Source organism: Bubalus kerabau, chromosome 1 (genome assembly GCF_029407905.1).
Source record: "Bubalus kerabau isolate K-KA32 ecotype Philippines breed swamp buffalo chromosome 1, PCC_UOA_SB_1v2, whole genome shotgun sequence".
NCBI lineage: Eukaryota > Metazoa > Chordata > Mammalia > Artiodactyla > Bovidae > Bubalus > Bubalus kerabau.
Window position 1 is genome coordinate 279,107,611 of NC_073624.1, and position 14,407 is coordinate 279,122,017.

Consider the following 14,407-nt stretch of genomic DNA (forward strand, 5'->3'; position numbering starts at 1 on the left):
TAAATTTGTTCTTTCAAAATAAAAGTCTGCAAAGAGTATAGAGTAGCATAGAAAAGAGGCTAAAATGGAAATTCTGAGCTAAGATAGGTTAACACTTCCAAATGGTAGACTCAGAGATAAATGAGAGTTGTAAGTGATGTGAAGGGAAGTAGAGTGGAGTACCTTTCTTGTTCTCTTCCTCTTTCTCAAAGTGGGAAGACTAGGAAAATAAACCACTAAGACTGAGCAACACAAGAGGAGCTGGAATAATCCACCTGCTGCAAAACCCATCCTGAAACTCACAGAACCCTTTGTGAATGCGGAGACAGAGTTAATATTGAGCAAATTACAAAGAACCGGTTCAGTCAGTTCAGTTCAATTCAGTTGCTCAGTCGTGTCCGACTCTTTGCGACCCCATGAATCGCAGCACACCAGGCCTCCCTGTCCATCACCAACTCCCGGAGTTCACTCAGACTCACGTCCATCAAGTCAGTGATGCCATCCAGCCATCCCATCCTCTGTCGTCCCCTTCTCCTCCTGCCCCCAATCCCTCCCAGCATCAGTCTTTTCCAATGAGTCAACTCTTCACATGAGGTGGCCAAAGTACTGGAGTTTCAGCTTTAGCATCATTCCTTCCAAAGAAATCCCAGGGCTGATCTCCTTCAGAATGGACTGGTTGGATCTCCTTGCAGTCCAAGGGACTCTCAAGAGTCTTTTCCAACACCACAGTTCAAAAACATCAATTCTTTGGTGCTCAGCTTTCTTCACAGTCCAACTCTTGCATCCATACATGACCACTGGAAAAACCATAGCCTTAACTAGACGGACCTTTGTTGGCAAAGTAATGTCTCTGCTTTTCAATATGCTGTCTAGGTTGGTCATAACTTTTCTTCTAAGGAGTAAAGAAAGAAAGTGAAGTGAAGTCGCTCAGTTGTGTCCAACTCTTTTTGACCCCATGGATTGTAGCCTACCAGGTTTCTCCATCCATGGGATTTCCCAGGCAAGAGTACTGGAGTGGGTTGCCATTTTCTTCTCCAGGGGATCTTCCCAACCCAGGGATCGAACCCAGGTCTCCCACACTGTAGGCAGACACTTTTACCATATGAGCCACCAGGGAAGTTGCTCTTCTCAAGGAGTAAGTGTCTTTTAATTTCATGGCTGCAATCACCATCTGCAGTGATTTTGGAGCCCAAAAAGTTAAAGTCTGACACTTTTCACTGTTTCCCCATCTATTTGCCATGAAGTGATGGGACCAGATGCCATGATCTTAGTTTTCTGAACGTTGAGTTTTAAGCCAGTTTTTTCACTGTCCTCTTTAACTTTCTCAACAGGCTCTTTAGTTCTTCTTCACTTTCTGCCATAAACGTGGTGTCATCTGCATATCTGAGGTTATTGATATTTCTCCCGGCAATCTTGATTCCAGCTTGTGCTCCTCCAGCCCAGCATTTCTCATGATGTACTCTGCATAGAAGTTAAATAAGCAGGGTGACAATATACAGCCTTGACGTACTCCTTTTCCTATTTGGAACCAGTCTGTTGTTCCATGTCCAGTTCTAACTGTTGCTTCCTGACCTGCAGAGTTAAATTTGTTTAAATGAAGTACTTATTGAAAGAACTAAAGGTTTGTAATAAAGATGATGTTATTCCATCACTAAGTCATGTCTGACTCTTTGCCAACCCATGAATTGCAGGATGCCAGGCTTCCCTGTCCTTCACTACCTCCCAGAGCTTGCTCAAACTCATGTCCATTGTGTCAATGATGCCATCCAACCATCTTATCCTTTGTCACCCCCTTCTCTTTCTGCTCTCAATCTTTCCTAGCACCAGACTCTTTTTTAATGAGTTGGCTCCTTGCATCAGGTGGCCAAAGTATTGGAGCTTCAGCTTCAGCATCAGCCCTTCCAATGAGTATTTGGGGTTGATTTCCTTTAGGATTGACTTGTTGGATGTCCTTGCAGTCCAAGGGTCTCTAAAGAGTCTTCTCCACCACCACCATTCAAAGGCATCCATTCTTCAGTGCTCAGCCTTCTTTATGATCCAACTCTCACATCCATACATGACTACCGGAAAAACCATAGCTTGACTATATGGACCTGTGTTGGCAAAGTGATGTCTCTGCTTTTCAATATGCTGTCTAGGCTTGTCATCAAGATTGCCGGGAGAAATATCAATAACCTCAGATATGCAGATGATACCACCCTTATGGCAGAAAGTGAAGAAGAACTAAAGAGCCTCTTGAAAGTGAAAGAGGAGAGTGAAAAAGTTGGCTTAAAACTCAACATTCAGAAAACTAAGATCATGGCATCTGGTCCCATCACTTCATGGGAAATAGATAGGGAAACAGTGGAAACAGTGGCTGACTTTATTTTTCCAGGCTTCAAAATCACTGCAGGTGGTGACGGCAGCCATGAAATTAAAAGATGCTTACTCCTTGGAAAGAAAGTTATGACCAACCTAGATAGCATATTGAAAAGCAGAGACATTACTTTGCCAACAAAGGTCTGTCTAGTCAAAGATATGGTTTTTCCAGTAGTCATGTATGGATGTGAGAGTTGGACTATAAAGAAAGCTGAGCACCAAATAATTGATGCTTTTGAACTGTGGTGTTGGAGAAGACCCTTGAGAGTCCCTTGGACTGCAAGGAGATTCAACCAGTCCATCCTAAAGGAGATAAGTCCTGAATATTCATTGGAAGGATTGATGTTGAAGCTGAAACTCCAATACTTTGGCCACCTGATGCGAAGACCTGACTCATTGGAAAAGACCCTGATGCTGGGAAAGATTGAAGGTGGGAGAAGGGAGCGACAGAGGATGAGATGGCTGGATGGCATCACCAACTCAATGGACATGGCTTTGGGTGGACTCTAGAAGTTGGTGATGGACAGGGAGCCCTGGCGTGCTGCAGTCTATGGGGTCGCAAAGAGTCGGACATGACTGAGTGACTGGACTGAAATAGGTTTGTCATAGCTTCTCTTCCAAAGAGCAAGCATCTTTTAATTTCATGGCTATAGTCACCATCCGCATTGTTTTAGGAGCCCAAGAAAATAAAATATGTCACTGTTTCCAGTTCTTCCCCTTCTATTTGCCATGAAGTGATGGGACTGGATGCCATGTTGAGTTTTAAGCCAGCTGTTTTACTCGCTTCTTTCACTTTCTGTTAGAGTGGTATCATTTGCATATCTAAGGTTTTTGATATTTCTCCCAGCAATCTTTGGAGAAGGCAATGGCACCCTACTCCAGTATTCTTGCCTGGGAAATCCCATGGACATAGGAGCCTGGTTGTCTACAGTTCATGGTGTCACAAAGAGTCGGATACAATTGAGTGACTAAGCACACAGCATCAGCAATCTTGGTAAAGAATAAATGTAGCAAAAGTTTCTTTTTAAGTAGCTTACCTTAACTTAAAAGGGAAAACTAGGAGAAAAAAAAAAAAAACACCAGAAAAGAGGACCTGACATGCCAAAGAGAAGCAAGGAATAATTTCATTGTTGGCCCAACTGGCTCTTGGCATTGAGTTACACACGTTTTTCCCAGCATTTAGCTCATGCCCTCCAGCTCCTCTCGTCCTTCCCTCTGCTCTCTGATGCTGGAGCTGGGTGCGCTCGGGGAGGGCTCTAGGGAGCGGAAGGAGGGGCTCACCCCTGTCCTGCTCCTCCTGGCGGCCTGGATCAGCGGCCAACAGTTAGCCCAGTGTCCTTTTCACCCCTGCGGGTCCCCAGAGCTACTTCCCTGTCCCCCTCACAGGGAGTGGCCAGAGCGGGCCAGGGTCCCCTCAGAGGGCTGAGCCCCACCGTGCATCCCCTCATGCTTCGGGAGTCGGTCATCCAGCCCTCTCCTCTGGTCCTCTGGCTCTGGAGCTGGTAGTAGTCTCCTATTTCTGTGTCATTTTATGTTGCCTTCACTTTCTTAGTTCTGTAACACCATTTAAAACAGTACCTTACGTTAAATTCTCTCTGTTCAAAATGACTAAGAGGTCTATGTCTTCCTGATTAGCTTCTGAATGATACTACTCTTTGCATGAATTAAGTTGTAAATTAATTATTTTTAATAAATAACTGAAGCTCAGTTAGGTTCAGCTCAGTGTTTCACAGCTGCCAGGAGGCGTTGCCAGAAGGTGAACCCAGAGCTACAAGCTCCGGTCTCTCCTCATATTCCAGGACGCAGGAGGAAAACCACGAGAGATGTGTGCTGCTGAATTTTAAGGAATAACTTAAGTATAAAAAATTTAGAGAATAATTTAAGAATATAGGTATTTACCTATCTATCTGGGTGATAAATCCCAATCCTTCTTATACCTTTATTTATATATTCTTAAATTTATATATTCTTCATTTATTTATGCAAGTGTATATGTATATTCTTTTTAAGTTCCTTTCCAAATTTCCACCACTGTGATAGAAAAAGGATTTCTTAAAAGATATGAATCCATAAGGAGAGTAGGTAAAAAGCACCCTGGAATACTAAGACAACCGTGGATGTCAGAAAGCAAGAGAACAAGTGGGAAGAGATGAGTAGAACAGGAAAGAAACACCCAAGCCTGCAGTTCAGAAGGCAGGTTCGCTCTTGCCTCAGAACACAAGAGTGGCTCAGAAATTGCTGGCGCTGGGCTTCTCAAAGGTGATTGTGATAGGGCAGGATTTTATAAAATTCTTACAGGCAGCCATTGGATCTCCAGAATCCTTTCCCCACAATTTCCAGCCCAGTGACTCCATCTCTTTACAACCCAGAGGAAAGATTAGAACTCTAAATGGCACTTAGAGCTCGGTAACGCTGAGCACAGTGCGGATAGCAGGGTCGTGGAAAACCGAGGCCTTCATCGGTAGCAGTGAGCAGCCTCAGTGAGTGTGCGTGCTCAGCAGCGCAGTCGTGTCCGAGTCTTCATGACCCCGTGGACTGCAGCCCGCCAGGCTCCTCTGTCCGTGGGATTTCCCAGGCAAGAACACTGGAGTGGGCTGCCGTGCTCTCCTCCAGGGGTTCTTCCTGACCCAGGGACTGAACCGTGTCTCGTGTACTGGCAGGCAGACTCTTTATTGCCAGTACCACCTGGGAAGCCTGAGAGACTTCTGGGAGACAGCAAATGCTGGAGGAAGAGTTTCGATGGGACAGGATTCCGAGAAGAGGGCTGGCTGGCCTCCAGCGAAGGGACTGAAGAGATTGCTTCCTCACACGTGAGAAAAGCAAAGCTTGATGAGAGTATCTGGAAAGGTGCCTTGGGAGATATTATTTCTGAGAACTTACATATTCTCTGTGTGAGGAGAGAAGGATGAGGAGCAACATAAGTTTGAATCCACTTTGAAGGAAATCAAAAGAGGAACACCCTTCCCCGCATCCATTTCTACCACACGTTATTGTTACCTTAAAGAATGATTTTATAAATTCACAAAATGCAGGTCACAGACTTATGACCCATGTGTCAAATTTACCCCAAAGGGATGTGATTTTTTTTTAATTGGCTGCCAACATTTTGAAATTTAGTAACTTATTTTTAAAAAGATTGAGGGCATCTTTTTTAAAGAACAGATGATCCTACAACATGTTGCAGAGTGGAGTGAGGTGCTGGCAAGTTTCTTAGATGGAGTAGATATTCTATAGTCTGTCACTAAATATGTGACCTTTCTGACATGGAAGCCATTTGAGTTTGACATCCTGATAAAACATCTGTCTTTTGAGCATGACTAAGTCACTTGTGCAGAACTGTGGTAGGGTTATTTATCATTTTTAGATAAGTCGTGTAAGGGATCATAAAAGCCCTACTCTGTTACTCTACCCATAGACTGGGAGTTTCGGAAGAAGTGAAACAGCATTTAGAAATGACTCCTGACGGGATGAATCCCTCCAGTTAGTGCTTCTAGGACCATGCAAGTCCATTCTCATAGCCTCACCTGGCAAAGTAAAATCACCATCACGCAGAAGGCTCCCGTGGTATCTGTTAGAGATTATGTCATCCTGACGGCATTCAAGCTCCCCAGGTGGTAAACAGCCTGCCTGCCAGTGCAGGACACGTAAGAGACGTGGGTTCCATCCCTGGGTCGGGAAGATCCCCTACAGGAGGGCATGGCAACCCACTCCAGTATTCTTGCCTGGAGAATCCCATAGACAGAGGTGGCTGGCGGGCTATGGCCCATAGGGTTGCAAAGAGTCTGACACAAGTGAAGCGACTTAATATGCATATAACACAAGCTTCTGCCACATGGTTTGACTTGGCATAGATTGACTATGAAATACAAACCCAAGCAGGAGCCTTACATATTTTATTAGTGTTATAGTCATTATAGGAGTACTGATTGATGTTCATCCCATTTTAAGAAATAGTTCTTATTTGTGACTCATTAATAATTTGCATAATCATTATATGCAATATACGATTATATGCAATAATCGTGTCTGTCTAACTCTTCAGTGAATTTCAATACTCTGAGAATCATTATGTGTATGATCATGAGATAAGAGTCAATTAGCTCTAGCTACATTCTTGAAAACATTTAACTAGGAAAACACATCACTCGAATGTGATCAAGTGCTAACTGTTCTTTTAGGACTAAGCTATGACTATTAAAGAACCTGCACCAGGATAAACTCCTTTGTAAGAAATTACATTTAATTACGAACTTTTTCCTAATCTGTAGCTTTCTTGGTCTCTTTCATGCAACGAATTCGGGCATATGGACCTCAGCTGCAGGGTCATTTTCTTTCCTAAGGAAACGTCTTCAGTCCTAGGAGGAAGCTCGTAAGGTTTGGTTTGCTTGTGTAGCTTCTCTTCTCTTCTCTTCATTATTTCTCTCAAGCGATTTTGCTCCTGTAACTCCTTATCTTTCCGTTCTTCAGCCTCACATATTGCGTCTTCTTCCTGCCGCATCTTTTGCTCTTCCTGCCACTGTTACAGAGAGAAGGTGTCGTTTACATATGATTTCCCATGAAAAAAAGTCTGTCAGTTCACTCAGGGATTCAGTCACCACACTGCGGAGCAGCAGCAGCGTGCAAGGTACCTGCGTGTGTGCTCAGCAGCTGGGTGTCTGTCCTGTGCCTTGCACACCAGGGATACTGGATAAAACTCAGCGGGCTCTGCGGGACACTTGGCGCGCAGCTGCGTGCTTCGGTTTACTGTCAGTTCTACAGACTCCACCTTCCCTCCCCCACTCACGTTTGTAATTTTAAGCCAAGAAATTGAGCAATTATGAAAAATTGACCAGAAAAGTATAGTCCAGAGATCTCGATTTGTATGTAGACTCAGTCATTTACTATCTTTAAACCTTGAAAATTAACTGAATCATAAAGCTACATTCTTCTTATTGGTAAATGTTTTACAGACTTGTTGTAAGGATTAAATTAACTACTCTAAGAGCATTTGTAAAGTGTAAGATATTAGTACAAAGCACTATAGTTATAGCTATTTCAAAGGAAATGTATATTGATGAATACTTTTAAAAAATGTGATATTCGGAGAAACTTCGATAAACCTCTACAAGTTAGTACTACCAAACTACTATTTGACTAGGCCAGCCACAGATCAAACAATTTGGACCCTATCCGTTCTCAAAGATATTTTCCAGAAAGGATGGCTTTGCCCGTCTATAGAAAAATTGATGGCAGTGAATGCTTAGATGCTGCTTATACCCTTGGAAGGAAGAAAAGATGACGGCTCTTAGGCGCCATTTCCTAGCCTCCTCTCTATCACTCAAAACAGTGTCCTCTGCCTCTTTAGGCCAATGCGTTTAATCACAGAGTGATTAAAGTCTTTCGACTCTTTCAGTGGTACAGAATGATAAGGGAAAAGATTTTTATTCTGTTATTAAAATGACACTATATCTGTGTGTATGTATACATTGGCAACCTGCTATCTTCTGTAGTATAGTCCAGATAATTTAAGTGAATGGTAAAATTATAGCTGCTGCAATTGATGAGCTATTAGGAATTTTTGATAATGCCTTGTACATATGATATATTGGTTTAGCATAAATGTTATTAGTGAATAAAACAGCAATACTGTAGGTCTCATTTTGTAATTCTAGGGTATCATTCAGTTTCCAAACCCCAGTGCCTGCGGCTGATGCTATAGGCTTCCGTGTTGACTCTGTGAATAAATAACGCTTAGTGGGATCAGTATATGGAATAATCACTTATTCTTTCTCAAATATCACTAGTAAAAGGAATGTAAGAAACCAACCATGGAAATATAAACACAATCTGAGAAATAATACACAACTGGTGATTAATTTAAACATATTCTACATAGTACTGAATCCCTATTATATTAAAAGAAAAAACAAAATATAAGTATTCTACTTATATAAGTAACTTATAAGTATATAAGTAACTCTACTAAAAAGAAGCAGTCATAAATGATTTGGCAATTAATCACTGATTATATATAGTTCAGTGGATTAAAACCTGTTCAATGGCCTTGCCTTGTTACTGCTTGTTTAACTGATACCAAGAACAGAATGATTAAAGTCTTTCTAATACTTCAGGAGTAAAGAATGGTCACTGAAAAAACTGAGTCAAAAGATTTTTGTTCTTTCATTAAAAATACACTACAGAAGAAATCAGTGTTCAGTGTTCAACATCAGATTCCTATCACACACTCACAAAAATCGGTACTAATTCAGGAAACAGAATAAGGCTAGTATTTTATAAATGAAAGACAGCCAAACCTTCTGCACTCCAATGAAGGCACTGATGTATATAGACAGTACAGTGAGATATAATTCAATTTGGCAAATCTCAATCAAAATGCAATCTACTTTTGAGTTCCATGATAAGTGTTTCCATCTCAGAACTACACTTTCTGATTAAAAATGCCTTTAAAGAACAAAGCTTTTCCTGCTAGTTTAAGAAAATCAAACTTACGTGATGGTCAATGATTCTGGCCAACTCCCTGTCCGCCCTGGTGAAAAAATCTGGATATGGAAACAAAGGCGCTTCTGCCACAGAAGAATATTCCCTTCAAAAGAGCACAAGAACAGATCCAACATCAGGTACAGACACTCTTCCTCCCCGGGATACACAGATTTGCAAATCACCATTGTTAAGCATTTTGATTCTATATTGCTAACATGGAAGACTTAATCTGTAGAGAAAATTAAATGTTAGTTTTTAGTTTCTGTAAACCATTTGGGTTATTAAAACTGACAATTTTGAGGGTAAGGTATGGCATACAGAATGAGAACAAGAAGATAATAAAAAGGCAACCGCTCCTAGGAGATATAAATACCTTAGCTAGTCAGTAGTGAATGAGATACGCACTCTAGTGTTCTTGCCTGGAGAACCCAAGGGACGGGGGAGCCTGGTGGGCTGCCGTCTCTGGTGTTGCACAGAGTCGGACACAACTGAAGCGACTTAGCAGCAGCAGCAGCAGTGAATGAGATGCTATGAAAGGCTTCAGGAAGCCTGAAGTAGACTGTGCCCACTGAGGAGATGAAAATGCCCATCCCTGTACACAGCCCCATGACCCTGAAAGTTCTGGTGGAATTCTAAGCCTAAGAATTTGATTGTGGATCTACCAAAAAAAAAAAAAAATGCTATAACTTCCATGTTTCTTTCAAGTCTCTATATCACTAAGGGTGGAACTGTAGTAGACTTGAGCAACGACTGAGTGGAAGTGCTGGCAGTACAAAGCTGGGCCCTCGACTGGTGGAGACTTTGCATTAAACATTCCACATCGTAATTATATTATTGAATTTATTGTCAAAAACTATTGTGAGTGCAGAAATATGTTATGCAACAAAATGGTGGTAGAGAATATGGTTTTGAAGGAGAGAAAGTAGGTTTAAAGGAGAAGCTCTTAGGAAAGGGTCTACGGAGAGATATAGCTGGTGAAAATTTCCATATTCAAAATGCCTGATCAGTTTTTAAGACTATAATGTCTAGTAAGCACTTTTTCAATTGTTGCCTCTACCCTTTGTGGCATCCTTCTCTCCTACCTGGGTTGCTTGATGCCGCACTAGACATTTCTCAAATTCTTCCATTTATCTTCATCTCCACTATTATTTTCCTTATCTAAACAATTATGTCTTACCTGGACTAAGACCTCCTTGTTTATAATCTCTGCATCCACCATACCTTACTCTTGTCTCTATAGAGTAGCCAGATTTTTTTTTTCAAAATACAAAATGGATCATGTCAATCCCTGGCTTCAAACTCTTCAGTAAATCCCCAGTAGCTTTAGAATGAAGATTACATCTCTTGGGACTTCCTGGTGATCCAGTGGCTAAGACTCCATGCTCCCAATGCGGGGGACCCGGGCTCAATCCCTGGTTGGGGAACTAGATCCCACATGCTGCAACTAAAAATAAGATCCTGCATGCTGCAATGAAGACCTGGCACAGCAAAATAAAACTAATTATATATTTTTTAAAGATTATATTTCTTGTTGAAGAAGGCTGAAGCGGACTGTGCGTTTGTTTCAGTGGCTTGCATGGCTTCTCCAGACTTACTTCTCTCCCTTCTTGGCTGAGGTCCATGCGTTCCTAACACACAGGCTTTCTTGCAGTTGCTGCGATGTATTCTGCTCCACCCGCTGCTGTTCATTTGTACATGTTGCCCCTTTCTGCAAAGTCCTTTCCCTCCTCTTCCTCTCTGCTACAGTGCTCAGTTCAGTTTAGTCACTCAGTCATGTCCGACTCTTTGTGACCCCATGGACTGCAGCACACCAGGCCTCTCTGTCTATCACCAACTCCCGGAGTCCATCCAAACCCATGTCCATTGAGTTGGTGAAGCCATCCAGCCATCTCATCCTCTGTCATCCCTTCTCCTCCCGCCTTCAATCTTTCCCAGCATCAGGGTCTTTTCCAGTGAGTCAGGTCTTCGCATGAGGTGGCCAAAGGACTGGAGTTTCAGCTTCAACATCAGTCCTTCCAATGAACACCCAGGACTGACCTCCTTTAGCATGCACTGGTTGGATCTCTTTGCAGTCCAAGGGACTCTCAAGAGTCTTCTCCAACACCACACTTCAAAAGCATCAATTCTTCAGGGTTCAGCTTTCTTTATGGTCCAACTTTCACATCCATACATGACCACTGGAAAAACCATAGCCTTGACTAGACGGACCTTTGTTGGCAAAGTAATGTCTCTGCTTTTTAATATGCTGTCTAGGTTGGTCATAATTTTCCTTCCAAGGAGTGAGCGTCTTTTAATTTCATGGCTGCAATCACCATCTGCCGTGATTTTGGAGCCCCAAATATAAAGTCTGCCACTGTTTCCCTATCTATCTGCCATGAAGTGATGGGACCAGATGCCATGATCTTAGTTTTCTGAATGTTGAGCTTTAAGCCAACTTTTTCACTCTTCTCTTTCACTTTCATCAAGAGGCTTTTTAGTTCCTCGTCACTTTCTGCCATAAGGGTGGTGTCATCTGCATATTTAAGGTTATTGATATTTCTCCGGGCAATCTTGATTCCAGCTTGTGCTTCATCCAGCCCAGCGTTTCTTATGATGTACTCTGCATAGAAGTTAAATAAGCAGGGTGACAATATACAGCCTTGACGTACTCCTTTGCCTATTTGGAACCAGTCTGTTGTTCCATGTCCAGTTCCAACTGTTGCTTCCTGACCTGCATACAAGTTTCTCAAGAGGCAGGTCAAGTGGTCTGGTATTCCCATCTCTTTCAGAATTTTCCACAGTTTATAGTGATCCACACAGTCAAAGACTTTGGCATAGTCAATAAAGCAGAGATAGATGTTTTTCTGGAACTCTCTTGCTTTTTTAATGATCCGGCGGATATTGGAAATTTGACCTCTGGATCCTCTGCCTTTTTAAAATCTAGCTTGAACATCTGGAAGTTCACGGTTCATGTATTGCTGAAGCCAACTTGGAGAATTTTGAGCATGACTTTACCAGCATGTGAGATGAGTGCATCAACTAGCTGCAGTGCTAGCTAATGCTTACTTATCCTTCATCTTCTCAGTTCAAGCCCAGTAACCACAGCGGTCAATCCACCATGGGCCTCTCCTTCATCATACTGATCTCAGTTGTAACTTCACATTTATCTGTGTGCCTCTATGAGTTTTATTTTCTTGACTAAATATGAGCTGCATGATTGTGGACACTATTGTTTGCTAATCATTGTCTCCACAGTGCCCAACCCAGGCCATAAAGATGAGTCTACCACACAACACTCTATGTTGGCAGAACAGTGCCCAGTACAGTGAGAAGATGGCAATCTCAGGAGGTAAGGCATTGGAGTAGAGCGAATAACAGGGATCCATAGGAAAACAACTCATGCGACAGGTGACCAGGGAAAATATATGGAAACCTCTCCAAACTCGTAAGATTCACAAGTATTGTGGAGCAGAAGAGCAGAGAGCTTCGCACTTCATGTAGGATAGAGGCCCTCATCATTCTATTGAAACATTATAGGAAAATGTGATTCTAGAATACTGGTGAGTTAGAGGGAACCTGGGGGCTGAGACCTGGGTTAACTATATCTATCCAGTAAACTCTGGGCACTTCAGATATTCAAAGAATTGTGCAAATGCTGTGAAAACATAAATGAGACAAAACTTTTAAAATCGTTAAGATTAAAGGTACTCAAGTAAGTTGCCTCAAATTCCTTCTTGGATTATAACAGTTTAAATTAAAGCGATGCATAACAATATAAGCAATGTTAGAAAGTCTTTAAAATGGGAAGATTAGATGAATAGGCTTGTGCATCTTTGGTTTCTAGTTACCTCAGTTGAATAGTTTGTACTGGAAAAGAAAAATGCATAAAAAACTATAATACAGCATGAGACAATACAATGCAAGTCAACGTGAGAGATAAGAGAGAGAAATATTCAATGATATAAACAGAAGAATCCAGTAAAATTGTTAGAAACAGGTTCTGCACTCAGATCTCTAGGCAAATTTTCATCTTGCCACTTAGTATTATTTAATCACTCTGTTCCTCAGTGTCTCCATTTTTAACATAAAAAAATAGTGCCTTCTTTTTATGTATTATTAAGATTAAAATGGAATAATGCCTAAAGCGCCTATGATGGAGCAAATACTAAACACATTTTGGCTATACCATTCTCTGATAATGTCATTATCAGAAAAATTGAGGGGACTAAGCCATGGTTTTTTGATGATACTGAAAGAGAAGAGAATAAAATAAGAGAAAAAGTAATGGAAGGTAAAACAATTAGTTCACTTCAGTTCAGTTCAGTCACTCAGTTGTGTCCAACTCTTTGTGACCCCATGGACTGCAGCAATCCAGGCCTCCCTGTCCATCACCAACACCCGGAGTTTACTCAAACTCATATCCATTGAGTTGGTGATGCCGTCCAACCATCTCATCCTCTGTTGTCCCCTTCTCCTCCTGTCTTCAGTCTTTCCCAGCATCAGGGTCTTTTCAAATGAGTCAGCCCTTTGCATCAGGTGGCCAAAGCATTGGAGCTTCAGCTTCAGCATCAGTCCTTTCAAAGAATATTGAGAACTGATTTCCTTTATGATTGACAGGTTTTATATCTCCTTGCAGTTCAAGGGACTCTCAAGAGACCTCCCAACACCACAGTTCAAAAGCATCAATTCTTCAGTGCTTAGCTTTCTTTATGATGAAATGCTTCCTTGGTATTCTAATTTTCTTTAAGACTATACAGTGGAAGTGACAAATAGATCCAAGTGATTAGATCTTGTGGACAGAGTGCCTGAAGAACTATGGATGGAGGTTCGTAACATTGTACAGCTGGCCGTGATCAAAACCATCCGCAAGAAAAAGAATGCAAAATGGTGAAATGGTTGTCTGAGGAAACCTTAGAAATAGCTGAGAAAAGAAGAGAAGTTAAAAGCAAAGGAGAAAAGGAAAGATATATCCATCTGAATGCAAAGTTCCAAAGAGTAGCAAGGAAAGATAAGAAAGCCTTCCACAGTGATCAATGCAAAGAAATAGAGGAAAACAGTAGAATGGGCAAGACTAGAGATCTCTTCAAGAAAGTTACAGATACCAAAGGAACATTTCCTGCAAAGATGGGCACAATAAAGGACAGAAAACAACTAAGATGAGGTTTAAATGAGATGTATACTTCAAATGTTTGGAATTTAATGGGAAGTACTAAAAAACCTTTCTGGAAAGATGGTGTCTTAAAATCCTAAGCTTGTCCAAACAAAGTGGAATAAATTGGAAGTCTTAAAACTGGCAATTTGCTCTGGTATACTTCATGGCATCTGGTCCCATCACTTCATGGCAAATAGATGGGGAAACAATGGAAAACAGCACCAGACTTTATTATTTTGGACTCCAAGATCACTGCAGATGGTGACTGCAGCCATGAAATTAAAAGAGACTTGCTCCTTGGAAGTAAAGTTGTGACCAACCTAGATATCATATTAAAAAGCAGAGACATTACTTTGTCAACAAAGGTCCATCTAATCAAAGCTTTGGTTTTTCCAGTGGTCATGTATGGAAGTGAGAGTTGGACTATAAAGAAAGTTGAGCACCGATGAACTGATGCTT

At 41.6% G+C, this 14,407-nt stretch overlaps 1 protein-coding gene across 17 annotated transcripts in view; it reads right to left on the bottom strand.

Annotated features, from left to right (window-relative positions):
- Positions 1-6,556: 6,556 nt before the first annotated feature.
- The window catches only part of TMEM232 (transmembrane protein 232), a 257,294-nt gene continuing 249,443 nt past the window's right edge, over positions 6,557-14,407 (bottom strand). For 16 of the 17 annotated variants that reach the window (XM_055565941.1, XM_055565936.1, XM_055565932.1 and 13 more), the window contains 2 exons: positions 8,827-8,920; positions 6,557-6,853 (listed from right to left, as the gene is read on the bottom strand). In XM_055565941.1, the coding sequence (XP_055421916.1) occupies positions 6,581-6,853; positions 8,827-8,920 (367 nt within the window). In that variant the 3' untranslated portion in view covers positions 6,557-6,580. Of the gene's footprint in view, positions 6,854-7,306; positions 8,051-8,826; positions 8,921-14,407 lie in introns of those variants that run through there. The other variant, XM_055565943.1, reaches the window with a different exon arrangement.